Source organism: Crocodylus siamensis, chromosome 2 (genome assembly GCF_052110815.1).
Source record: "Crocodylus siamensis isolate JL-2025a chromosome 2, ASM5211081v1, whole genome shotgun sequence".
Taxonomy (NCBI): Eukaryota; Metazoa; Chordata; order Crocodylia; family Crocodylidae; genus Crocodylus; species Crocodylus siamensis.
The window spans coordinates 286,187,443-286,213,931 of NC_143396.1; the positions used below are offsets into that span (position 1 = coordinate 286,187,443).

At 51.9% G+C, this 26,489-nt stretch overlaps 1 protein-coding gene across 1 annotated transcript; it reads right to left on the reverse strand.

Moving 5' to 3' along the window:
* Positions 1-20,789: 20,789 nt before the first annotated feature.
* On the reverse strand, positions 20,790-24,151 carry GPR135 (G protein-coupled receptor 135). Its single transcript, XM_090035020.1, has one exon. The coding sequence runs from the start codon at positions 24,047-24,049 to the stop codon at positions 22,943-22,945; it is 1,107 nt and encodes a 368-aa protein (XP_089891146.1). The 5' UTR covers positions 24,050-24,151; the 3' UTR covers positions 20,790-22,942.
* Positions 24,152-26,489: the final 2,338 nt, after the last annotated feature.

Below are 26,489 nucleotides of genomic sequence, written 5' to 3' on the forward strand. Positions count from 1 at the left end.
TACAGTCCAGCTCTAAGATGGATTTGAGGAAGGTCAGGCAAGGAGACATCATCAGCATGTGTGAACAAGCTTCCCATGCCCGACAGTGAGCTGAAGACATCCCGCTGCTGAGTGAGGGCTGGGCTGACGCTAGCCAGAGCCCTTTGGCTCAGGAGGTTGAAACAGGCTCACAGTGCCCTCTCTGGGCCAGAGAAGGGAGAAAACAGTGCATTTCAGAGGCTGGCTGGAGAAAGGAGCTTTTAGAGCAGTCAGCAAAAATGCAGTCCAGCTGAAATGCTGGCATTAAGATGCTCATATAAAAGCCAAGTACCCCTTGACCCAACTGCACAGAGCCTGGCTAATGCCATGACTTGGAAGAGCAATCAGGACTCGTGGTAGAGGCGAGATCTTTTATTAGACCAACTAGATTTTTGCAACAACAACAAAAATCTTTAATTGCAAGCTTTGGGGCGCCAACACCCTTCTTCACGCATAGGAGAAAAGATTGTAAAAGTTCTTTTACAACCTTTTTGCCTATGCCTGAAGAAGGGTGTTGGCACCCAAAAGCTTGCAATTAAAGATTTTTTGTTGTTGTTGCAAAAATCTAGTTGGTTTTTAAAAGATCGGTTTAATCAGCCCAGCGGGGGTGGAATCCCTTTCTTTTTGCCTTATACAGTCTCAAATTACCCACCTGCAGGTGCAAAAATCCTGAAAGCTATCCCCTTTACTATGAGTCCTGATTGCTTTTGCCTCTAGACCAATACAGCTACAACCTGGCTACGTGACCTGGAAGAAGCATCCCAAGCACCTTTATCTTCCAGGGCCGGGGGTCTCCATGTGCGGATGGAGCTAAGGGGTGGTGGGTTCTTGCACGGGGGTGATTTTTGTGGAAGACCCTCGCTTGGCTGAAAGCTTGAACAGAGCTGCTGGGCTTGGCTGCTGGAGGTGAGGGGCTACCCCTACATAAACTTGGCTGCTGTTTCGTCTGGTGGCTCACAGTGACTATGTGCACATGGGAAATAAGAGGTAAACTGGGCATCTGGCCAGTTAGGGGGGTTTGACCGGGAGCGAGCAAAAATAAAGAAGATATGAAAGGGGCAATGGGAGTGCTGGGAGGCAGGGAAGCAGGAACGCTGAGCTGAGTCCCCCAGGAGTGTTTATCAGCATAAATGTAGCGGTGTCAGCAGCGCTCCACTGATTTGCACCCACGGAGGCGTTAGCCCCATAGGAACACTGATTTCTGCAGCACAAAATAAGCTGAAGGCGAATGTAGCGCGCCTTGGCGGCATGCCCAGCGCGCCTGCCTTGTGGTCCGAAGGGCCAGCGTGAGCTGTGTGAGTCGGGGCATCAGGAACTGGCCTGCGAGCAGCGTGGGCAAGGCAGGGTCGGCTGGGCTCACTGGCCTCTGGCAGAGATCCCCTGCAAGGCTGCCGACCCTCCCCGATTGACCGGGAGCCTACCGGAATCGGCGTCGACCTCCCGGTGACTACTGAAAACGATCCAGGAGACTGATATTGTGAACAGGTTGAACGGCCGAGGGATGCCCCGTGCCCGCGCCCAGCCGCAGCGCAGCGTGCAGGGGCCAGGGACCCAGCCCGGCAGCACGGAGAGCCCTGCCTGGGAGAGCCTGTGCTGTGCACGAGGCCCGTGGTGCCAGCCACGCTGCTGCAAGGAGGCTGGAGTGGGAATACAGGAGTCACCCCGCACAGCCAAAGCAGCAGTGTGGCCACCTCCTTCCTGAATACTGGCATAGTGTTGTGTGTCAGGGCCCCAGCATGAAAGCAAACCGGTGCTTGTCCTGTACTCACACTCACACACACACGCACACTATTTATTATAAAACCTCATCCCCGAGCGTGCGCTGCTCAGTATGGACCTGTGCACAGCCCGGTCCTATTCAGTCAAACCCTGCTGTCATGTCAGCTCATTTGGCTGAGATCTCCGCTCCTGTGACTCCTGGGAGGCTACTGCGCAGCGGGCGAGATCCTTGGCCCTAAGTGATAAGGCACTTTCCCTTGTTTCTGCGATGCCAAGCAAGTGCCCTGACGGAGAGTCTCTGGATGGGGCGATCCCCTGCACAGCCCCCCAGGAAAAGATGCCTGTTGGGGACTGGGACAGTGTACTCAGTGTTTTTTCCAGCAAGACCCCATCCGTGGCTGGCTCCTAAGGCTGCGGAGCAGTGTCGTGTGTGCCAGGGAGAGGCGACGTGCCAGACGTGTGCTGCTCTCAGGTGGCTCCTGCCCGCCACACCAGAGGCTGTGACGACTTGTGCTGCGACGCGCTCGGGCCCTCAACCCACCCCCGGTTCATTCTTGTTGTGCCTTCCTTTCTCACCTTCGCCTTTTCCATTTTTCTCTCTCCTTTCTCATAATTCAGTGGATGCTCCTGCCCTGGGCCTCTGAATCACGGGCAATTTGGGCCTATTATTATTGTCGTCATTGTCGTCATCATCGTTATGTTTGGTGCTTCAGAGCCACCCCAAGGCCTGCTGGAGGCTCTCTGAGCCTGGAAGCTGCTCAGTAGAGGAGGCGATCGCTGTGCCGCTCTCTGATATTGCCAGCAGCCAGGCGGCTAGACCGTGGAGGATTTCACTCATCAGAGGGGGCTTGCCCGTCCCGTCCCCAGGCCAGACCCGCTGGGGGGCCGGGTGGGAGCCTGCTGCTGAACTCTGAACTCTTCCATGCAGCCAGAGAAAGTTTTCTTGACCCCGAGATGCTGCAAATGAGCAGTTCCGACTCCAGGAACCTGCAGGGGGTTTTGATGGAGCTCTTGCCTCAATAGAAAATGTCCACCCAACTCTAGCAGGGAGTGATGGATTCAGAGCCCACTTCTGTCAGGGGCCTGTGGGCTACGCGTGTGGTGTGTAGCCTTGTGCAAGCACACTCAGCCTGGCTACTCTTACACTGGCAGGAAAATCCCTGCTACTGACCAGCAGCGCAGCCAAATGGTGAATGGCCCTGGTTTAGCATGAACTATGTTCAGCACCATTTCAGAAACCAGTGGTGCCTCTGCAGATGTGGGGGCAGCCGCACGCACGCACCAGTCTCTGGAGACCCCCGCAAGGTCAGGGAGAGGGAGGGCATGGTGTCACCCTGCAGGCAGCTTAGGGAAAGCCAGTGCATGCCAAATGCTGCCTGGAGGTCAGTGCCTGTGTCTACCGTGCAATGAGGCAGCCCAGGCTGGAGATTTAGAGTAGTTAGCTTAGGCATGGCAGTAGGACAACCCCAGCAGCGCGGCGCAGACGCTTTCCTGGCACGTCTAGCAAATCCCCGCTGCGTTCTGGCCTGCCACAACATGACCGCCCCCGGTGCCCGAGTCAGCTCCCCTGAGGTGAGTTCAGAGGTTTTTCCCTGACGTCCATTTCTGTGACTGCTTTGTCCCTGTGCCCAAGGTCCTGCTGCTTGGGAGGGGGCGGCTGGGCGTCTCAGCTGCATGCAGGAGGGCATGTGCAGCAAGAGCTCTCCTTCCTCGCATGGTGCCTGGGAGCGGGGGAGTTGGCTGGATGCTCTGCAAGGAAATCATACTCTCAACCTGCAAGAGAAACTCAGCATGGGGAAACTGCAGCTTTTCCCCCTCTCAAGACTCTTCCATGCGTCGGTCTGGGCCGTCAAAGCCACAATGGTGATGTCGGCGTACAAGAGAGCGCGCTTTTTCAGCGGGGTCCGCTGCTCGCAGCAAGGGGTCTGGACAAGGTCCGTATTTCAAAAGTCGGCAAGATTTGGTGCATCCGTGAGAGTTCACTGCTCTGCAGAGCAAGCAGGAGTGCCATCTAGTGCCGCTTCCTGGGCTATTCGAAGGCAGAGGCCCGTATATGAAGGAATATGCTGGTGTGTCCTCGGCTTCCTCCAGGCCCTGATTAACGCATAGGCAAACTAGGCACATGCCTAGGGCCCTAAGTGAAGAAGGGGCCCAGCTGTTCTTATTTTACCTCTGGTATTATAATTATTGAGTGAAAAAAGCCATACAAATATACAGTATTAAGTAGAGGACTGCACGTTTGTTTGCCTGGGGCCCACTAAAGGGTTCATCGGGCCCTGGCTTCCTCTGACTTGAATACAATTCTGCTGCATTCCCCAAGGTCTGTGACTTGTTTTCAGGCCAGCCCGGAGGTTGGGCTCGACTTGCTCTGTTGCACCGTTACTGGGTGGACAGTCGCTCTTGGCCATGCTCAGTGGTGCAAGCAGACAGATGTAAGGTTATTAGACTTTCTTTGCATTATGTGGGGGGGGGGGCCTGAAATAGCATCCTTTTCTGATGTATTTACCAACAGGGTCTTGGCTCAGGAAAGCTTTGTTGCACAAAAGCGGTTCGTTTCTCTGGAGGCCCGCGAAGATCACAGACACACAAACATCAGCCGGCACAAAAGGATGTATTTGTTTGCAAACAAGGTCAGAGTGGGGCATTGATGCCCAAATCAGCTTCTGACCAACTAATTGTGTTTGCAAGCGCGTGCTCACGTCTCTCTCCTGAGCACGTGTGCAGACACCGGAACTCTTACAGCTACTTCCGTTTCATACAAGCATACATGTAGTTACATCACTACATACGTCGCATGTATAGTATAATTAGCTACTTAAGTATGCGGGGCGGAGAGATGAATATGCAACAGTTCATTAAGCATGCCCAGAAACTACAACAGTTCGCCAAAAGTTCATACCCCAAGGCCACAGTCAATTGAATTCCAGCTTCTGTAATCAGCATGAGAAAGGCTAAGGCGGGTGAGGGGGAGAAAGGAGCCTTGGGCAGTATTTCTTTCTTATCAGGTGCAAGATGCAAGCTGCGCATTTCTAACAATATTCCATTTCTAACAATATTCCCCCCTCAAGATGCTTTCTGCTCCCCATTTTTAATTAGTACTCTTAACATTTGCCTTACTACTCACTAGCCACTTTGGAGCCAAAGGAAAAGCCCTCCAAGGCCACCGGGCTCCGGCGTCTTGGAGTCCCCCACAGGCCCAGCAGTTGGTGAGATTGAAGGTACCTGCAATTCTTTCCATCATGTCAACATACAAATTTGCTTCTGGGGGAGCAATTGGGGGAAACGGGGATATAGGGTGGCGGCTAGGGCGATTCAATCCTGCCTCTTTTACCACATAGATAACAACAAAGCATATTAAGAGTCCCACCATATTCTCCCTCTCTTGAGATCAAATACAGCCTAAACTTTTTCTTTGTTACTTCCTTATCAAATTTTCTGAACTTTGATTAAGCCGTCTCAGGCGCACTTGGAGATCACCAGTAGGTTCACAGCTCCACCTGGTGGCTTCTTGTTCCGAGGACGGCTCAGCTTCCAGAGTGAGCTCGTCCTGGGAGCTGATGTCCTCTGACGCTCGTGGATGTCGTTTCACACGGGTATGGTGTATCCAACGGTCATGGCCAGCAATCTTTACAGCGGTGTGGGTTGCTAGAAGTACCTGGAAAGGGCCACTCCACCTCTCAGTCAAAGGTTCCTTTTTCCACCGCTGCACCAAGACCCAGTCTCCCGGGCGGAAGTCATGTACCGGGACGTCTAAAGGCAGACGTTGAAAGGAGGCTGCATATCTGTGAAGAGAAGACAAGACAGACTGCAAAGCAATAACGTACATGTAAAGCTCACTATTACCTAATTCAAAAGTTACATTTTCTCGCATCCCAAGGGGTAAGACTCGAGGGGGCTTGCCAAACATAATTTCATATGGGGTTAATTTAATGCCCCGTCGGGGAGTGTTTCGAATGCAAGTAAGAGCTAGCGGCAATGCTTGAGGCCACTTAAGGTGTGCTTCAATACAGATCTTGGTGAGTAGAGTCTTTAAGGTCCTATTCATGCGTTCCACTTGTCCTGAACTCTGTGGTCTCCATGGTGTGTGTAGTTTCCAAGTGATCTTGAGGGCTTGTGCGACCTCTTGAACTACTTTTCCCACAAAGTGTTGTCCTTGATCCGACTCGATGGATTCAGGCAGGGAATACCGGGGAATGATTTTCTGCAACAGATACTTCACTACTGTAGCCGCAGTGGCAGTCCTGGTGGGCCATGCCTCGACCCAACCAGAGAGCTGGTCTACCATGACAAGTAAAAACTTATGATGTCCGGACCATGGGAGCTCGGCAAAATCAATCTGCCATGCTTGTCCAGGCTACGCTGCCCAGGGTCTACCTCCCATTGGCACAGGAGGTTTCATTCGAGGGTTTACTTTCTGACATGTGATGCACCTGGTAGCAGTGCGCTGAGCTTCTACATATAGCCCTGGGGCTACTGCTTGGCGGATCATTAGATCACCCATAGCCAAGCCTCCCATGTGGGTACTTGCATGGAGCTGATGCAGCACCTCCCGAAGCAATGGCCTGGGTATCATGACCTTTTCTCCCGGTACTATCCACCACCCCTGGGAGTTCTTTTCTGCGCAAGCCTCCTGTGCAAATTTATCTTCTTCAGGGGAATACTGCGGAACTAGATCCCGGACGTGTGGCCATACGGCATGGGACAAGGCCTGCCTGGATACTTCCTCCACGTCTCCACCAATAAATGCGGCTTCTTTTGCTGCCGCATCAGCCCTTGCGTTTCCAAGCTTATGCTTTTCCTCAGCAGCCTTCCCATGAGCTCGCACATGAATGACTGCTACCTCTTTAGGCTGGCGGAGTGCATCTAGCAGCTTGATAATCTGAGGGCCGTTAGCAATTCTATTCCCAGAAGCCGTAATGAAACCCCTTTCTTTCCACAATAGTCCATGCGCATGAACCGTAAAAAAAGCATAGTGAGAATCAGTATATACATTAACCCGCCGGCCTGTCCCCAGCTGTAATGCTCGGGTGAGCGCAGTGAGTTCTGTGGCCTGTGCCGACCATGAGCTCAGCAATGATTCCCTCCATACTACCTTATCCAAGGTTACCACTGCACATCCTGTTCGTCTTTTTCCATCGATGACAGAACTGGAACCGTCTACGAAGTATTCAGCATCTGGGTTTTCAATTGGGTCCTCAGCAAGGTCAGGCTGCACCTGTGTGGTTTGATTCAGGACCTCAAGGCAGTCATGCGTTGGTCTCCCTGGCTCCGGCAGCAAGGTTGCAGGGTTCAAGGCTGTAGTATGTCAGAAAGTAAGTCCTGGATTAGAGAGCAAAAATATCTCATACCGTGATTGTCTGGAGGGGTTGAGAAACTTTCCTCCCTCAGTCCCTAGAATCTGGGGAACTCCATGTGGGCTGTGTACTTCCATGTCCACACCCATGACTATCTTCTGGGCTTCTTCGACAACCACTGCTGTGGCTGCCACAGCCCGAAGACAGGCTGGCCACCCGAGTGCAACCGGATCTAGAACCTTTGAGTAATATCCCACGGGTCTCCAGGTTGGGCCTGATGGCTGCGTCAGCACCCCTGATGCAACTCCTCGATTCTCATGAACATACAGTCGATATGGCTTTTTATTATTTGGGATGGCCAGGGCAGGGGGCTGGGTTAATGCTGCCTTAAGCAAATCAAAGGCATGCTGCATTCCTTTAGTCCATTTCCATTCAGTGAGACTCTCCTTAGTCAGTGAGTCATACAGTGGTCTAGCCTTCCCAGCATAATCTGGTATCCATAGTCGACAGAACCCAGTTAGCCCTAGGAATGCCCGCAGCTCCTTGGGTGACTTAGGTGAGGTTAGACCTTGGATTGCCTGTATGCGGTCCACACTCAGGGCTCTGACTCCTTTTGAGAGCTTATATCCCAAAAATGTAACTTGAGGCTGACATATTTGGGCTTTCTCTCTAGAGACCTTCTATCCTTTTTCCCCTAGAGTGTTTAGCAGTGATCTGGTGGCTTCCTTGCAGAGTTGCAAATTTGGGCTTGCAACTAGCAGGTCACCCACATACTGGAGGAGAGTCACTGTGGGGTGTGATCCCTTCCACTCTTTTCAAGTCCTTCTGAAGGGCAAGTCCGAAAATATGGGGGGCTGCTATGAATCTTTGTGGGAGAACTGTCCGCATGAGCTGGGCTTTATGGAAAGTATCTGGGTCCTCCCATTCAAAAGCAAACAATTTTTGACTCTCTTGGTGAAGGGGAATGGAGAAGAAAGCATCTTTCAAATCTAGCACTGAAAATATTTCAGCTTCCCCTGGTACTTGTGTCAAAATCGTGTGTGGGTTCAGGACTACAGGGTGATCTGAAAGGACCTTCTTATTTACTGCTCGCAGGTCTTGGACCAGTCTGTATGAGACCCCATCTGCCTTCGGCACTCCAAGGATGGGGGTGTTATAGGGTGAGGACCCTTCCACTAGCCATCCGCACTTCTTGTATTTCTCTATTAACGGCTTGAGTCCAACTCTGGCTGCTTGGCTGAGTGGATGCTGCTTTACCCTAACGGGCCCCTCCCCATCCTTGAGTATGATCCTTACCGGGGACACCGACTTAGCTCGCGCAGGGGTTCCATCAGCCCGTACCGAAGGGTCTACTCCACAGAACTTACTACAGGGCGTGGGTCCTCCAGGAGAGCCATCTGATAGTTCGAGCTCTGCTTGACAGGTAGCTGGACCACCATCTGATCATCTCTGAAAAATATCTCAGCTTGCAGTTTTGTGAGTAGGTCCCGCCCAAGTAGTGCAACCGGGCAACTTGGAGAATATACAAAGAAGTGCTCAAGCAAATGGTCCCCCACTTTGGTGAGGAGTGGCTTACAAACAGGGAGTCGGGATTGCATTCCCTCAATCCCTTCCACAAGAACATGCTGCTCACTAGTTCCTGCACAGGGCGGTTTTTCTGGAATCATTGAAAATGTAGCCCCAGTATCCACCAAGGCTTCAAAGTTTTTGCCACCAACCCTAATGGTTACCATGGGATCTTCTAGGGCTCCAACCCGAAGGGTAGTGGTCTTAGATCCCTGTCCCCTTCATTCTGTGTCCTCACCCTTTTCCTCTGCCTGCATGAGGTGACCTCTTGGTTCACCCTCTCTCTTCTCCTTTAACTTTGGGCATTCCCTCTTCCAGTGTCCTTTCTCCCTGCACTAAGCACAAACGTCTGCTCCCACTCTTTCTCCTTTCCCCTTCTGTATCCCAGCCTTTCCAGGGTTACCTCCAGTTATAGCAGCTGCCAGCGCTGCCATCTATCGCTGAGCCTTTTTATCCTCCTTGCGCTCCTGTGCCTGCTCTTGATTCCCATATACCTTATATGCAATTTCCACCAGCTCTGAAATCGGTTTCCCAGCACCTCCCTCAGTTTTCTGTAGCTTCTTACGAATATCAGCAGCGGATTGACCAATAAACATAAGATTTACCATTCGTTGATTATCTGGGGCTTCTGGATCTAGGTCCGAAAACCTGCGGAACACCTCGTACAGCCTCCCGAGGAAAGCTGAGGGATCCTCTTCTCTTCCCTGTCTCACTTCATACAATTTAGACAGATTAGTAACCCGAGGCACTGCCTTCCCCATTGCTTCCACTATAATCCCCAGATACCGGGCACTCAGCTCTCTTCCTTCTGCGGTATGATTATCCCATCTCGGTTCCTCAACAGGGCAGGTATCACGCAAGGTACGACCAGCAGCTCCCTCCGCTTCTACCCTGGCTGCTGCAATGCGCTCTGCTGTTCCCAACACTAATCTCCTCTCCTCCAGGGTCAGGAGGGTTTGGAGCATCATCTGGACATCAGCCCATGTGGGTCGATGGGTTTGCCCAATGGATCGAAACAAGTCCCTCATCTTTTCAGGGTCTTCACGAAAAAAGGGGCTTTGATTCTTCCAGTTAAATAAATCTGAAGTACTAAATGGGGTGTACACAAAAGTTGCATTGCCCCCATCTCCGATAACCTCTCACATCGGGCAATTCAGCACCGGCTGTGATTCCACAGTCTTGGGCAAATAATAGCCCTTATTCGCTGATTCAGATGGGGCACTTGGCTGAGGCTCACGCTCTGAATCATTAGGTATGCTTTGATACGCCGGTGGTGGTTTCCCTGAGGGAGGGAGCGGTGGTGCAGAGGGACTGGATCCTGAGGAGGTGTCTGATTCATCCTCGCTACTTGTTAGGGTGACAGGAGAATGAGCCTGGTACTCGGCTAATTCAGGATCCCTCCCCCCCTCATCAGACTCAGGGAGTACAGGCGGTCCTCCTCGAGGCTTTCCTTTAACAACCATCACATGAGACTTTACTAAGCATTTCTTAATCCAAGGTGGCTGATTATGAACCACTCCCAACCAACAATCTATATAAGGAAATTGATCCCAATGTCCATCCTGCATAACTATTTCATGGATAGCTATCACTTCTTTTACTACAAAGGATCCTTTCGGGGTCCAGTGGACCCCGAATGTTTGCCACTCGAGTTGACAAAACTTAATTAAATCATCCTTTTTCATCTTCACCCCATAATCTGCCTGATTTGCAAATTTGCTAAAGTTCCGTAAAATACAACCCAAAGGAGTACCTGAGTTTTCTACACGGGAGCTACCCGCACCCATATTAATGCCCACAAGAGTGCACCCAACGCACACCAAATACCAAAAGATGCTAGTCACAGACCGTTCGCAAAAGTACGTCTTACGCACACCAAATACCAGGCCAAAAATCCCCCAGTACAAAACCAAATTGAACAAATCTTTGCCCCCGGATCCAGAAACCAAATTGGGCAAGGGAATTCGTATACTCACTCAGGTATCCTAGAGATCTCGATCAGAATGCCGGAATGTGTGTCTAGCATCCTCAGAAATCAAAAATTTTGCACAGGTAGCCTTTAATCTCCCAGATACCCTGACTCACGTCTCAAGCCCCCTGGGCAAGCCCAAAAAGGCGGCTCGGTGCGCACTCCCTGTGGCGGCAGGGACGATCTTGTCACTGGGTTCCGGGGTGATCCAAAGACTCCTGGGACTCCTGGCTGGCTCGCCAGATTGTTGCACAAAAGCGGTTCGTTTCTCTGGAGGCCCGCGAAGATCACAAACATCAGCCGGCACAAAAGGATGTATTTGTCTGCAAACAAGGTCGGAGTGGGGCATTGATGCCCAAATCAGCTTCTGACAAACTAATTGTGTTTGCAAGCGGAATTTATCTTCTCTCTCCTGAGCACGTGCGCAGACACCGGAACTCGTACAGCTACTTCCGTTTCATACAAGCATACATGTAGTTACATCATTACATACATCGCATGTATAGTATAATTAGCTACTTAAGTATGCGGGGCAGAGAGATGAATATGCAACAGTTCATTAAGCATGCCCAGAAGCTACAACAGTTCGCCAAAAGTTCATACCCCAAGGCCACAGTCAATTGAATTCCAGCTTCTGTAATCAGCACGGGAAAGGCTAAGGCGGGTGAGGGGGAGAAAGGAGCCTTGGGCAGTATTTCTTTCTTATCAGGTGCAAGATGCAAGCTGCGCATTTCTAACAATTTTCCGTTTCTAACAGCTTCACTCTGCAGGAATCGAGGGAAGTCGTTTTACCATGTGGTGCCGATCACCCCTCTGCAGTGCAGACTTAGGGCCAGTGCCCAGCTGGGAGTCCTAGAACAGGGCTTAGATTTACATGTGCACCCTTGTGCGAGGATGAAGGAGAGGCCACAGACCCAGACTAAGACTCTCGAAGCTTCGTTCAGTTCAGGTTTGCCATCACGAGCTCTTAGATTGCAGAAGACAGCAATAGGGAAGGCCAGATAGGACAGCAGGAGAAAGAGAGAGAGAAAATGCCAAGGTCTCCCAGATACACTGTTCCCATCATATAATTTAATTCCTTAAATTTCTACTGCAACTCTCATTTCTATCAAAGCCCCAGTTTTTATGTCAGGTACCCTGGCAACTCTGAAGATCGGCTTTGTCCTGGCATTTCTGTTTATGGTACATGCTGACACTTGGAGCTGGCTGTTTGCACCCGTTGCATGGGACTGCAGGAGTCCCTGCACTTCCAGCCTAACTCTAGAAACAGGCTTTAAAATGCCATGTGCATCACTGTCCTTGCTGAGCACTTGTTTTTGCTTGGCCCCACAGGCCCTTGGCCCAGCCTCAGATGTGTGGCAGTGAAATGGCAAGACTGGGCCTAGACAGACAGCTTTCTAGTGGTGTAATCAGCATTAGAGCAGTGTAAAACGATCCAGACCTTTGAAGCCAGCAACTTCACCCAGTCCAGTAACCATACAACTGTAATGAGGGCAGCAGGGTGGCCATGCTGGGTCAGCCCAAAGGCCTGTCCAGCCCCGTGGCCTGTCTCTGACAACGGCAAATGGCAGAGCACTGGGTCGCAGCCCTCACTGGTTTGGACCCAAGGCCCCCTCCATCACTTTTGTGACTTGAGTGGCACTCATTTAAAATACCAAATATGTATATCATGGTGCTATCTCCTTGAGAGGGGCTCGGCAGTGTGTGGTCATAGTGCGGCCAGGTGGTCACGTGACGAGCATTTACTTCAGCACATTGGACATGGATACGTACCCTCCCCCCACCCCACCCCGGGTGTAATGTGCATGGGTTTTGTACACAGTGGAAACAGCACTGGGGGTAACACAGATGAGCAGTTCTCAGCCTCCTTTGCAGGTACCCCCCTGCTCCTCTTCCTCTACCTGGGATAACGGAGACCTGGTGGGACTCCACCCATGACTGGACCATGGGTATAGAGGGCTATACCCTGTACAGGAAGGATCGTGTTGACAAAAGGGGCGGGGGTGTAGCTCTCTATGTGAAGGAAAGCTACATGTCCCTGCAAGCTGATGTTGGCGACCGGCATGGACAGCTAGAGACCCTCTGGGTAAAAATTCATGGGGAATTCGGCACAGGGGACACAACGGTGGGAGTCTACTACAGACCTCCCACTCAAAGTCCCGAGCTTGACCAGGAGTTCACCCAGGAACTGACTGAGGCCGCTTGCTCCAGGACCTTGGTTGTCATGGGTGACTTTAATTACCCAGACATCTCCTGGGAAGATCACTCAGCAAAATCCGAGCGGTTGCAAAGCTTTCTCTCGTGCGTGGATGACCTCTACCTGACTCAAGAGGTCTATGGGCCAACGAGAGGCAAAGCGCTGCTTGACCCGGTACTGGCTACGGGGGACGACCTAATCGGCGACCTAGTGATCGATGGGAAGCTGGGTGACAGTGACCACGAGCTGATCACCTTCACCATCTGCCATAAAGCTGGCAAGTCAGTCAGCAACACAGAAGTCCTTGACTTCAGACAAGCCGACTTTGACGAGCTCAAGAGGCTAGTCGGTCAGGCCCTCAGGGACCATGACCCCAGGGAGATGGGAGTTCAAGAAGAGTGATTGCTTCTCAAGGAAGTGATCCCCAGTGCACAAGCTAAATCTATTCCAACATGGAGGAAAGGCAGCAAGAAGGCACAGCAGCCCCCCTGGCTCTACAGGGACCTAGCGGACTTCCTGCGGCTAAAAAGGAAAGCCTACAAAGGATGGAGGACGGGATTCACCTCCAAGGAGGATTATTATGCACTGCAGGGAGCAAACCAGGAAAGCCAAGGCTGCAACTGAACTCCAACTAGCTTCAAGCATCAAGGACAACAAAAAGTCCTTTTTCAGATATGTGGGGAGCCGGAGGAAAAGCAAGGGCAACGTTGGACCCCTGCTAAACCAGATGGAGCAACTGACAACTGACGCCCAGGAAAAAGCCAACCTATTAAATAGGTACTTTGCGTCAGTCTTTCATCGGCCCCATGGGACGCCCACGCCTGCTATGGGACAGGGAGATCCGGGTGATGGGGATCCCCTACCCTCCATCAATGCTGACCTCGTGAAGGAACACCTTGAGAAGCTGGATACCTTCAAGTCAGCCGGCCCTGACAACCTGCACCCCAGGGTACTCAAGGAGCTGGCGAGCGTCATAGCCCAGCCCCTGGCACGGGTCTTCGAGAGCTCCTGGCGCTCTGGTGTAGTGCCCGAAGACCGGAAGAAGGCCAATGTGGTGCCGATCTTCAAGAAAGGGAGGAGAGTGGATCCGGCTAACTACAGGCCCATTAGCCTGACTTCTATCCTGGGGAAGATCTTAAAAAAGTTTATTAAGGAGGCCATCCTTGAGGGACTGGCCCAGGCTAACATCCTAAGGGATAGCCAGCACGGGTTTGTTGCGGGTAGGTCTTGCTTGACCAATCTCATTTCCTTCTATGACCAGGTGACCTATCACCTGGACAGGGGAGAAGAGATTGATGTCATATATCTTGACTTCAAAAAAGCGTTTGATCTGGTATCCCACGATCACCTCTTGGCCAAACTGGCCAGTTGTGGCCTTGGCTCCACCACGATCCGCTGGCTGGGAAACTGGCTTCGTGGTCGGACCCAGAGGGTTGTGATTGATGGCAGTCACTCATCGTGGTGCCCTGTGACCAGTGGGGTCCCTCAAGGCTCTGTCCTGGGACCCATCCTGTTCAACATCTTCATTAACGATGTGGACATTGGAGTCAGGAGTGGACTGGCCAAGTTCGCCGATGACACCAAACTTTGGGGCAAAGCATCCACGCCAGAAGATAGGCAGGTGATCCAGGCTGACCTGGACAAGCTCAGCAAATGGGCAGATGAGAACCTGATGGTGTTTAACACCGAAAAATGCAAGATTCTCCACCTTGGGAGGAAAAACCTGCAGCACCCTTATAGGCTCGGCAGCGCTACGTTGGATAGCACTACAGAAGAAAGAGACTTGGGGGTCATCATTGACCACAAGATGAACATGAGCCTGCAATGCGATGCTGCGGCTAGTAAAGCGACCAAAATGCTGGCGTGCATCCATAGATGCTTCTCGAGCAAATCCCGGGACATCATTCTCCCCTTGTACTCGGCCTTGCTGAGGCCGCAGCTGGAGTACTGCGTCCAGTTTTGGGCTCCACAATTCAAAAAGGACGTGGAGAAACTTGAGAGAGTCCAGAGGAGAGCCACGCGCATGATCAGAGGTCAGGAAAGCAGATCTTACGATGATAGGCTGAGAGACATGGGACTCTTTAGCCTGGAAAAGCACAGGCTCAGGGGTGATCTGGTGGCCACCTGTAAGTTTATCGGGGTGACCACCAGGATCTGGGGGAACGTCTGTTCACCAGAGCGCCCCAAGGGATGACGAGGTCGAACGGTCACAAACTTCTGCAAGACCGTTTCAGGCTGGACATAAGGAAGAATTTCTTTACTGTCCGAGCCCCCAAGGTCTGGAACAGCCTGCCAGTGGAGGTGGTTCAAGCACCTACATTGAACACCTTCAAGGGTAAATTGGATGCTTATCTTGCTGGGATCCTATGACCCCAGCTGACTTCCTGCCCTTTGGGCAGGGGGCTGGACTCGATGATCTCCCGAGGTCCCTTCCAGCCCTGATGTCTATGAAATCTATGAAATCTGTGTGAGGGACATCCCCATAATCCGGGGCACGCCCAGAGGGAAGCCGGTACCTAGGCGTGACTCCGAAGTGCCCGCTTCCCATTCCCTGGCCCTCGTGAACGTGCCCGTGGACAGCAAGCAGGGCTGGGCAGCGTTCCTCACGCTGGGAGTCTTCTGCTCGCTCCTCTGGTGCCTTCTTCATCAGAAACAAAGGGGAGGGACAGCTCTGGGAAGCAGAGACCCCAGTGCCTCCTGCAGCTGATTCTGGGATTTACACCCATGAACTGCATCCTCAGCCTCTTCCGTTTGAATCCAAGCCACAAGGAAAGAAGAGGCAATTGCCTTCATTTCCTTCTTGTCAAGAGCAAGGAATGGGTGCCGGGGTCGTATCACCCCAGCCAAACTTCCATCCAGCCTCCTCTTGAAGACCCCCAAGGAGGCCCCTCTTGAAGGGCCTGGTGCTCAAAGTCCTTCAAGTCAGCAGGGCTCCCACTGGCTTCACTGCCCTTTCAGTCAGGCTCTTTGCTGGTTATACAGATGATTTAGATTAGATTAATGGCTGTACGGATGGATCCAGAGGGGTTATGTGATAAACTGCGCTGCTCTGCATTGCATCACTCAGGCCTCACTGGCGCTAGGGCGATGCGAGCCGTCAGTGTTAATCAGAGACCCACAAAAAACATGCAGTCCCCTAACACACACACACACAACTACAGAGTATCAGTGAACATTTGCTCAGTCCAACAGGGATGTTCTTGTGCTAGTCATGAGTGTGTTCCCAATGCAGGCATTTAAAAAAAAAAGAAAAAGCATGTGACTTAAAGATACAGCTAAATCCCTGCATAAAGCTCAGCTTTTAGCCTGGATATCCTGCAGACAACCCCACTACATTGATGATATTTTGCTTGCAGAGCCCCAAGCTATGAGCGTGCTTTACTGGCTATATGGTAAGCTTCTCAATCCCATCTATTGACATGGCATTGCTTTGAAGACCTACCTACATGGTAGGTTAAGCAGAACGCGTGCACCTGACTGTCATCGCACCAGTTGGGAACGCGCCACAATGCTGCTCAGCACGGAGTCTCATACCATGCCCCTCACCGCTGCATTGCTGTGCCCCCTGCAACACGCAGCAAAACCTTGTGGTGGGTGAGGCAGAAGGCAATACATACGCACCTGCCTGCCCTCACACAGCAAGGCCTTGCTCTGTGCAGTCGGGGGGGACAGTGCAGGCACACGAACCCCCTCGCATCACAGTAAGGATGGGAGTCACTTCCAGATAGGTCCCTGAGCCTGTTAAGGGTGTGTGTGTGTGTGTGTGTGTGTGTGTGTGTGTTTCCCTTTGCCTACAGCAAGAAGCACCCCCCCCCCAACATGACACTCACTAGACCTTCCACACGCACAGGTAAGCAATTTTTTTTTCCTGTTTTTTTTGCACCGGTCCTGGAAGCACAGTAATACCAGGTCAATGCATGGAGTGGATGGAGCACGCTCCGGTTCCACCACCCAACACCAGAAAGAATCTGCTCAATATAAACCTCCGATAGAGACAATCATCTGCCCTGGGAAAACCACCTGATTGATCATGGTGCTTCCCCTGCCAGACCTGATTGATGATGGTGTCTCCCCTGCCAGGCATGTTGCAAGAGACACAGCCACTATGCATTATATTAGTCCAAATTCAAATGGCTTCAAATTCAAGCAGTTACATAACCTCACAGTCTATGATGCTGCCACTGCACCAAGCAAGCAAGTCTATAAATCTGTGCAGCCCTGGCATTAGGGGAAGCTTTCCCGTTGCTTGCGAGTGTTGGATAGTAGCTTCCTAAAAGCCTCCATTCAGTGACAGTGAGAATGTTTCTGAGCCCAGACGTGCTGTGCTGTAGGCTTTTGCATTGAAAGCGTATTGTAGCTGTGAAAAAGAACACCAGATGTTACAAAGGAATTGGCCGGCCATTAGGCCAAAGAGTCAGGCAGCCTGAACTAAGAATGTCACTGGGAAGAACATTCCCAGTGTTCTTATTTAAATTAAAACCTGGTTGGAATAAAGAAGTGGTATTAGAAAGCCCTGTGCTGTGCCTATGCAGGATCTGTATGCACTGAGAGGAGTTCATCGAGATTTCCGGTGCTTCAGTTCAATGAACAAGGATAAATCTAATCTCTGGGTGTGAACAAAAGTATGAAGAACAGCTCCGGATAGAACAGAAGGCAGGCTCCAAATACCATGTCATATTGCAGATGATAACTTGTCTGATCCAGCTAAATATTACCTTGACTTGAAACTGTCATGTCAAATTAGAGACACAAAGTTTGCAGCATTTCGCCTGTCTGCAGCTGGAACTGGGAATTGTTGCTACTTGCTGATCTCAGTTTAAGACTGGAAGTAATGTTCCTGGAGATGAATCATGGTACATGGCAAAGGCGAGGAGCGAATGAGGCATGGGTGGGCACTAAGCTTACAGTCCTCATTTTCTGGGCCCCCAGCTCAATGTGTTGGGGTCTGCTCTGCAGAAGTGCTGAGCACATCTAGCAGCAAGTCACTGGGAGCTGTGCTTTCCACAGTCAAAGTGCTACAGGAAACTAATGATCAGGTCCTGGGCATCTTAAGTTGAATACTGAGAGTCAGTGAAAAATTTTATTCTATCTCTGTGCCTCAGTTTCTCACCTGTAAATGGGGGCTATTACCCTCTCCCTCCCTACAACATCCCTCAGAGTGGGTGTTTTAAGAACGTTACCTAATGCATGTGAGACTGCATGTGAACTCTGATTAGTATAAACGCAGACTTGGGTCACAAATAAGTGTAAGGACCCTTGAAACCAGGAGTGGCCAACCTGCAGCAGGTGTGCCCCATGTGGCATAGGCAACCTCTGACTGTGGCATGCAGCAGACTGGAGGGGGGACAGGCAGGACAGCGACAGATAGGCTAGGGAGCAGAAAGCAGAGCAGTAGATCGGGCTGGGAAGGGAATCAGAGTGACACAGGGATGGTGAGGGGCTTATTTGTGGTGTGCCTGCCAAAGAGGTTGCCCCTCTTTCACTGCTTTAAAATATTCCTTATAAAATAGCTGCATAACTCATTTATGTGATTCAGAGCTTTAATTTCATAATTGCTTCACGAATCTAGGCTCTAATTTAACTTTCAGGATTGTAACCGTTTTTATGATGAATCTGCCCTTCAGAACCTGCTTGCTCTGGATATCCGTACATTTCTAGTGGTAATCTCTTCCTGAAACACGCAGTGTGAGTCTCAGGCGCAAACTCTATGCAAGTCTACTTTGGGGGCTGTACTTTTGAAGACAGCACACCCCTAATAAAATGCCTCAGTACATGCACATGCTGCACCTGGTACAAAACCCTAACTGAGGCCCCCAGCTGCCACTGCCGTACAGCAACCCAGTAACACCACCAGCCCACTGCTGCTGGAAGGCTAAGAGTAGTGCTACAAAGGCTTCAGAACTAAGGTAAGGATTGTTTGTAACCTAGATACGACAGCCCTGATTTGAGCTGGCAGAAGGCAGGCTTCAGGCCATCAAACAGGTCCGCTGAAGAGAAGGGGCTCCATAATGCCCGTTCCACTTCACAAGTGGACTTGAGCTGCTTCTAAAGAAACCTGTTACACCCTTCAAGGGGCTTGGGTCAGCCTGACCAGGAGCTGTCCCAGCTCCAGAGCCAGTCCGGGCAGTTCCACCTGCTGAGTTATCCCAGCGTTGCCATTTTGGACAGAACCCAGCTGGAACGACACGTTGCCCCGTCTGGCAAAATTCCTAGGATTGGTTATTGTGGAGGTGATTTGCAGTTGCCCGCACAGGTGGAAGAATTGGGACTGCCTTTGCACCCAACTGCATGAGCGAGAGGAACGATGTGCAGTGACTAACATACATGCAGAACTTTACTTTGCTTCTGCGGTGTTTTAGTGTGTAGGCTCATCCCATCCACTCCATGAGGGCAGAGCGGAACTAGCAGTGGCCCCTCGGGTGCAGGTGAGTCACGGCTGTGGCTATGGTGCATGTCGCATTTACTCAGAACTGCGTCTCACCTGCCCACACGATCTGTTTCCTGGGTGACTTAAAAGATGCCTACAGAATGTAAGAAGAATAAGGACAAGTTCCCCATAAGCTGCTTTATAGGTGAATTTAAAAGTCCCCAGGGCATGGCCTGTTGGCCCTGCATGAACAGGCACTATTAGCTATTCTTCATTTCTCTAGGTCCAACTAACAGAACAGTGAGATGGATCCTGTGGTGTCCTGACCCCCCTCATCTCCCAGAGGGCCTGGTTATGCTCCCAGGGGAATAAGTGCCATTAATTCCAATAACAGCATGGTCAGGTCGGCTGATTTCAATGGCAGGTGAGTGCTGTCAGGCAATTATGGAAACACTCCAGCAGGGCTGGACCCTTATTGCAGAGCCCTCATTCCCCTTGCTTTGTCTGCAGTAAGTTACAGGGCATATTTGATGGGTCTGGCAGTTATGTGCGCAGGGTTGCTTCTGAAGTTTTAATAACATTAGACTGGTGATTCTTAACTGGGGCGCTGCACCATCCTGGGGTGCCTCAAGATCCTTTCTAGTGCACAGTACTGCAGGGTGGCCATACAATGTTAGCTTTGCTAGATGTGCAACTATGATTCACAAGATAAACCCAAAGATTTCAAATAGGAATCTACAGCGTTAAAAACTTTCTGACCTCTTGTGGTCCTTCTAAGTTCTCCGAAACACAAAAATTACCCTATTTTTCTTCTGTAGTCAAAAAAAGAGTGAAAGATGAGAGCTGGCATTTTCTGAGAGTCTAGTAAGGTTAAGAACCACTGGACTAGACAAACCCTGGTAGAGGATGGTTTAGAGATGGGGAGATCCTATCTTGAGCAGAGGGCAGGACTAGATGACCTCCTGCAGTTTCTTCCAGCCCTACTTTTCTATGACTCTAGAATAATGAATGTACTTGCATACAACGCTTTGAAGACATTGCCTTATAATTTCAGGCCCCCCACACAAATACAACTATGTTGAGACTAAGAGCCAGATCTACAGCTGGACTAACACAGTTTATCAAAGTGTCTAGCTAAGGATCTGCCCTTGACTTTCCAGCTCTGCAGACATATATCGAAGTTGCCTGCAGCATAGGGTTGCCCATCGTACCAGGAGAAACCCTTTGTCTGATGTGCTTTCAAATTATTCATGACAGCCTGTTCAACAGATCCATTAAGCTAAAAGTCAGGGCATGCTCAGTGTTGTTTGCTTATCTATGCTTTCCTTCTTAGGGAGAGGTTTCAAATAAAAAGCAGCCTGTGAGTGGCTTTACATTTTTTGTGCCTTTTCCAGAATACCTTTAATAAAATTTCTATCAGCAAGGTAGAGACCTTGATAGGTTTAGCTTACTATGATTACATAGGTTTTGCCCCATGTTTGATAGGGTAAAAATTCATGAATGTAATACTGTATTTTATACCCTTAATAAAACATTACAGTATATTTCCTCTGCACTTAAATTGTGCTTCAGTATCATTAACATGGGCATTATTTTGCACTTCTTTCTCCTGGCATGTTTAGTTTGCAATAATGACAGGCAGAAGCATTCCTCTCTCTTGCATAAAAGACCATTTATTTCTCATCTCACAAAATAATGATCTACATTCGCTTGAGTCACAAACAGTGAAAAAGCTGATAAAAGAACGATACCATGATATTGTGCAATACAGTATAAGGAAACATACTGGCTACCCTTTCAGATTTAAATCTGGTGAAGGGCAAAGGCAGCCAGAATTCTAGTTTATACCCAAATAAAAGTATTAATTTAAGGCTTTGAGATCCTGAGCCTGTGGACAAAAGTATAATCCAGAGAACTGGATGCGCATTTCACTGAAGCGGTTTTGTTTCTCAGTAGTACTGATCCTGGCAATCAAAACCAGGTTTCAAATGCTAATGGGTCTGCTGAGTGTTACAATTAGCACAGTAATGCCTACCATTCCAGCCAGTTTTTTACACCCTGAAATACACAGGGTCCATGATTGCACTCACGCTCTCCTCCCTTTGACATAAGACATGCCTTTCCCCGGTGCCTTACAGAAATATGCTTCAACAGCAGATGGCTTTTGTCCATCTCGAGCATGGAACTTGCACCACGCACACGTGCTGGATGTCACACCTCTTCCAAATCTGTACCTTGCCTTGTCCAGAGCTTTGTCACATCCGATGCCTGACCCCATTCCCACGTTTGTAATACAGGCAGTCCTCGACTTACAACGTTTCCGGTTACAATGAACAGCACTTACGACTTTTATAAATGGACACCATTTCAACTTTCTGACATCAGTTTCCACTTTATAACACTCGATCTGATGCCACGCCAGCAAACAAGTTCGCTGCGCTGCCCAGCCCCCCGGAGAACATCTGTCCAAACTTCCTTGGACACTTTCTTTAAGAAAGCAGCCAAGGCTCCAGAAGAACCGGCAGCCGAGACTCCTGAGAAGACTCTAGCCAGGAGCCCTTCAAAAAGTCCAGCAAAGTCACCTCACAGAATACTTCCAAATGAATATGATTGCTGTTTACAATATAAATAATTATGTAGCTATATTACTCATCTATAATTGATTGAGTACAAAATTCTGGGTTATTTTTGGTGAAAAGAGGGTATCAGGCCTTGTTGCAGGAACCAATCCCCATATGTAACATTGTTTCCCATGGGAAAATGGTTCTGAGTTACAACGTTTCGACTTAAGACATGGTTTTCAGGAACCAATTGTGCCATAAATCCGAGGACTGCCTGTATTTCATCGACTGACCAAATGCTCGTACCCCCCAACAAAGTTGTCCTCAGCTTCCCAGGGCATTAGCACTTCATTCCCACCTTCCCACTTCCCCCTCAACAATAGGGCCCTTGTGTTTTTTTTAAGTCTGCAGGTGCCTCCATTTGTTTTGCATCGTTTGTGATTTAACAATGATCCTCCCTCACACTGTTGCTTGTCACCACAGTCCAGAGCTTTGAGGCTGTCCGCACCTAACAGGGAAACACAACGTCTCCTGCCAGGATGTGGTTTCACAGTGGGATCTGTCAGTATTTTGGCATTTTGCCACTTAGCAGTGAGTGGCTGGCAGGCAGCCAGCTTGGGGCACACTTCACCCTCCTCCCGACACTTTTTGCCCGTGGGGGATGAGCCGCACGAAGTGATCGCTGCCACCTTTTCTCCAGAGCTCCCTGGGCTGGCATGCAGGCCCCTTTCTCTCAGATGATGAAATCATGCAGCAGTCCCTCGAGGCGTTTTCCATCTCCCATGCTGGCAAACAGAAAGAAGAAACCTTATGATGGGAAAGACCTCCCCCGCAGCCCTCCTCCTGCAGGGGACAGGCTTGGTCCTATTTCCCAGTGCTGTCTAGTCCGCAATGTCCCAAGCGAGGGAGGCCAGCCTAATCCAACAATTCAAGCCCATCCTTCTGCAGGGGACAAGATCGCTCCCTATTTCGCACTGTTTTGTCCAGTCTAGTTCACAAGGTCTCAGGCAGCATCTCGGACTTATCCAGGCAGCCCGGGACAGTCTAATCCAGGTGTCCCCAGGCCAGTGTAATTTGGTCCTCCCTGGCCAAACTAATCCAGACATCCCAGACCGGCTAATCCCAGCGTCCTAGGCCAGAGTAGTCCAGGTGTCCCTGGCTAGACGCACGCAGACATCCTCGGCCGGTCTACTTCAGGCACCCCAAGCCGGACGACACCGGGCAGGCCTCTCCCAGTCGGCCCCGCCGGCGTCAGAGGCTGGTGTCCGCGGCGCCCGCTTTGGCCGGCGGGGCCGTGCTGGACGGGGCGTCGAGCTGCCCGTCGCGGCAGAACAGCAGGGCCGGGTTCTTGCGGGCCCACGCAGCCACCTGGCCCGGTGCCGCGGCCGGCCCGCCGCCCCTTCCCGCCAAGTAGGCGGCAGCGTGGCGCCCGCCGCGGAACCCCCCGCTGCCCCGGCGGCGCTGGCGGCCCAGCAGCAGGGCCAGCTGGGGGTTGCGGGCGGCGTAGATGAGCGGGTTGATGGCCCCGTTGGCCCAGGCCAGCCAGCCGGCCGCGGCGTCCCAGGCGGGCGAGCGGGGCGGGCGGCCGGTGGCGCCCGCCAGCCCCAGCACGCAGTAGGGCGCCCAGCAGCCGATGGCGGCCACGATGACCAGCAGCACCGTGGTGGCCGTGCGGGTCTCGGGCGAGGGCCGGGGCAGCGGCGAGGGCAGGGGCTGGACGCGGGCAGCCGCGAGGCGCACGGCCCGGCGGATGCCGTAGTGGCAGAAGCACATGAGGGCGAAGGGCAGCAGGTAGCAGGGCACGATGAGCGCGGCGCGGTAGAGGCGCCACGAGGGGGGCAGCAGCAGGCAGCGCGGGCCGGGCCCGGCCCGGGCGCCGCCGGGCGCCGCCAGCGCGTAGCCGGGCGCGGCCAGGGCCAGGGCCGCGAGCCAGGCGGCGGCCAGCAGCTGCGCGGCGCGGCGGCGGCCCAGCGGGCGGCGGGGCGGGCGGGCCAGCGCGCGGTAGCGCTCGAAGGCGAGCAGCGCCGTGGTGAGCGTGGCGGCCACGCCCAGCCCCGCGTGCAGCGCCGCGCCCGCCGCGCACAGCCCGCAGCGCGGCCGCGGCACCAGCGCCAGCGGCCCGGCCAGCAGCGCGCCCAGCAGCGCCGACAGCGACAGCGACAGCACGAAGGCGTTGGGCACGGTGCGCAGCTGCGGGTGCCGCGCGATGGCCAGCACCACCGCGCCGTTGCCCAGCGCCGACAGCGCCAGCAGCGCCGCCCCCGCGCCCGTCCCCGCGCCCGCGCCCGGCCCCGCCGCCGCAGCGCTGCTGTAGTTGGCGGCCGCCGCCCGCGACTCGTTGCCCGGCAGCGGCTCCATGCGCCGGGAGCTCGGCTCCGCGCCCGGCTCGGCTGGGGGGCGCGGGCCGCTGACGTCGCCGCCCGCGGTTGCCCGGGCAACGCCGCGCTGCCCAACGGCCAACCGCCAACTGCCGACCGCGGGGGGGGGGGACTCCCGGCTTCTGGCGTGTGCGGGCGCCGCTTCGTACGTGTGCACACGTGCACGCACGCGACTGGCCCGGCTGCCGCCTCCTACACGGACACGCGCGCATGACGGGAATCCCGCTTCCTAGGTAGGCAGGCGCACAGACGACTGGACCCCCCCCCATAGACGTACACGCACAGACATGACAGGAATCCCCTTCCTGCGTGGACAGGCACACAGACTGGACCCCCCTTCATACATGCACACACGATTGGAGCCTTCCTATAGGTATACACGCACAACAGCCACCCCTCCGTACACATATGACTGGAGGAACACACGGACGGACCTGGAAATTCATCCTTCATGCACGTGTACACACACCGACAAATGCTGCATGTGCGCACACATGACCAGAGCCTCCATCTGTGTACACATGCACAAATGGACCACCCCCCTTCAGATACATACACATACATGACTGGGAACATGTATGCATACACACCTGGAACTCTCCCCTCCATACACACGCGTATTCACACACACACTCGCAGCACCCCCTTCATACACGCACAAGTGGAACGCCCACCCTGCTTCACGCAAGTACGTACAGGCACGCACCCAGGACTAAGGGAACCCAGCACTTCCTCCTGCCTTTCTTCTAGGAAGCCAAGACTTCATCCCCCGAGGCGTGAGGATTAGGACTGGTCACCACTAGGTGGTCTAGGACCACCAAACCCTGCTTATCCTCAGAGATGGGCTGCTGAGGAACCTCTCCCTGTACCCACGCACGTAGCCTCACTGGGATCCCCCGCTGGGCTCAGGCAACGTCCCCCCCCCCCCCCACGATCGCTGCCACGCGGGGATGCAGGGTGCAGTGTACGCCAGCTGCAGATTACCGGCTGTTACAGCACAAGCAGTACAGCACTCCTAGCAGACGGAGCTCTTCCACCCTGCGCACAGCCTCACCTGTACAGTAGCCATCCCCAGTAACACCAGTACAGCTCTGCATCAGTTCTCTCTTGACTGGGATGGATTAGTCAGAGATGATCCTGCCTCAAGAGCAGAGGGCTGGAGTAGATGAGACCTCATGAGGTCCCTTCCACGTCTCTTTTCCTATGGCCCTGTGATCTTCCCAGCTGCTGCCTAATGGGCACATTGTAGCCAAAGCATACAGTATTTTCTGACAACACACCCTGGAGTATAATATTGTTTTTGAAAGGCAGAATGAAAAAGAAAAGTATTTTCCAGCATTATGGTTGAATGGACCAGGGACAGAGCCCAATCTTCAGCTAACTCGCTCTCCCTTTCCTGATTAAAACCTTGCTGGTGCTGAAGATAGGTGTCCATGAGTGGATCTCTGATTTTTTTTTTTTTTTTTTTTTTAAGGACGAAAGAATCTCCACGGCTGTGAAATACGAACAGGGGCCAGGAGCAGCCGGCAGACAGCAAAGCTGCTCAAAGAAAGTTTAGCTTGATTAGTGGAACATCCAGACTGTTAAAAAGAAGAGATGTTCGTTAACATCTCCAGAGTTGGAAGAACACGAACCATTAAGTCAGTTGACTCCTTCAGCTGCCTGAATACTACTGTCACAGCTGATGCATGGTGGAGCAGGAATCAAAGCAGGGTGCTTCTATCCTGGGCAGAAAGTCAGCTTCCCTGCTTTATACATGCACCCCAATTTTTTGGGAGGGAGGCTTATTCTGGGGGGAAAGGTGGATGTTGTAGGTGAGAAAATACGGTAATAGAGTATTCTCATCAAAAGTACCCTCTGACTCCAACATCCACACACTTAAATGTTTAAGTCCCAGTATCCTGTCCCCACACCCCCAACCCCATGTGCAATCAGGGCAAGTCAGGGGTCTCAAAATGGTGACCCCGAACAGGCATCATGCTAAGCAGGGAGCTACATAAGCACAACTGATCCTGGGATATCACAGAATCAGAGAGATTCCCTGTCAACTCTTAGTCCAGGAACCTGCTTACTTGATAAGCCTTTTAGCTCCCTCCACTCCAGGGTAGTTTTAAGTTGTTACTACAGAGTTAAGTTGTAGTAGTGTAAGCCTTGCACCAGGCTCCGGCATAGGATTAATTCTATACCTACACTTTTCTCAAGTAACTTAAGTACGACAACAAAAGCCTTTATATGGATCTTTGGAAAGGATTGTGGTTAATATAACCATATTGATTTAGACGTACATTTTGTGTTCTCTCTCTCTCTGGCAGAGCAGGCCTCAAGGTTTTAGTAATTCTTCACTTTGCTTATATCTACCAGATGACAAGAATACACCATCTCAAAGTAATTAAAAGTATACATCCTCCAAGAGGCTTAAA

What these genes read in the sequence shown, in the direction of transcription:
- GPR135 (XM_090035020.1), bottom strand. Translation starts at nt 24,049, where the DNA reads ATGGAGCCGCTGCCGGGCAACGAGTCGCGGGCGGCGGCCGCCAACTAC.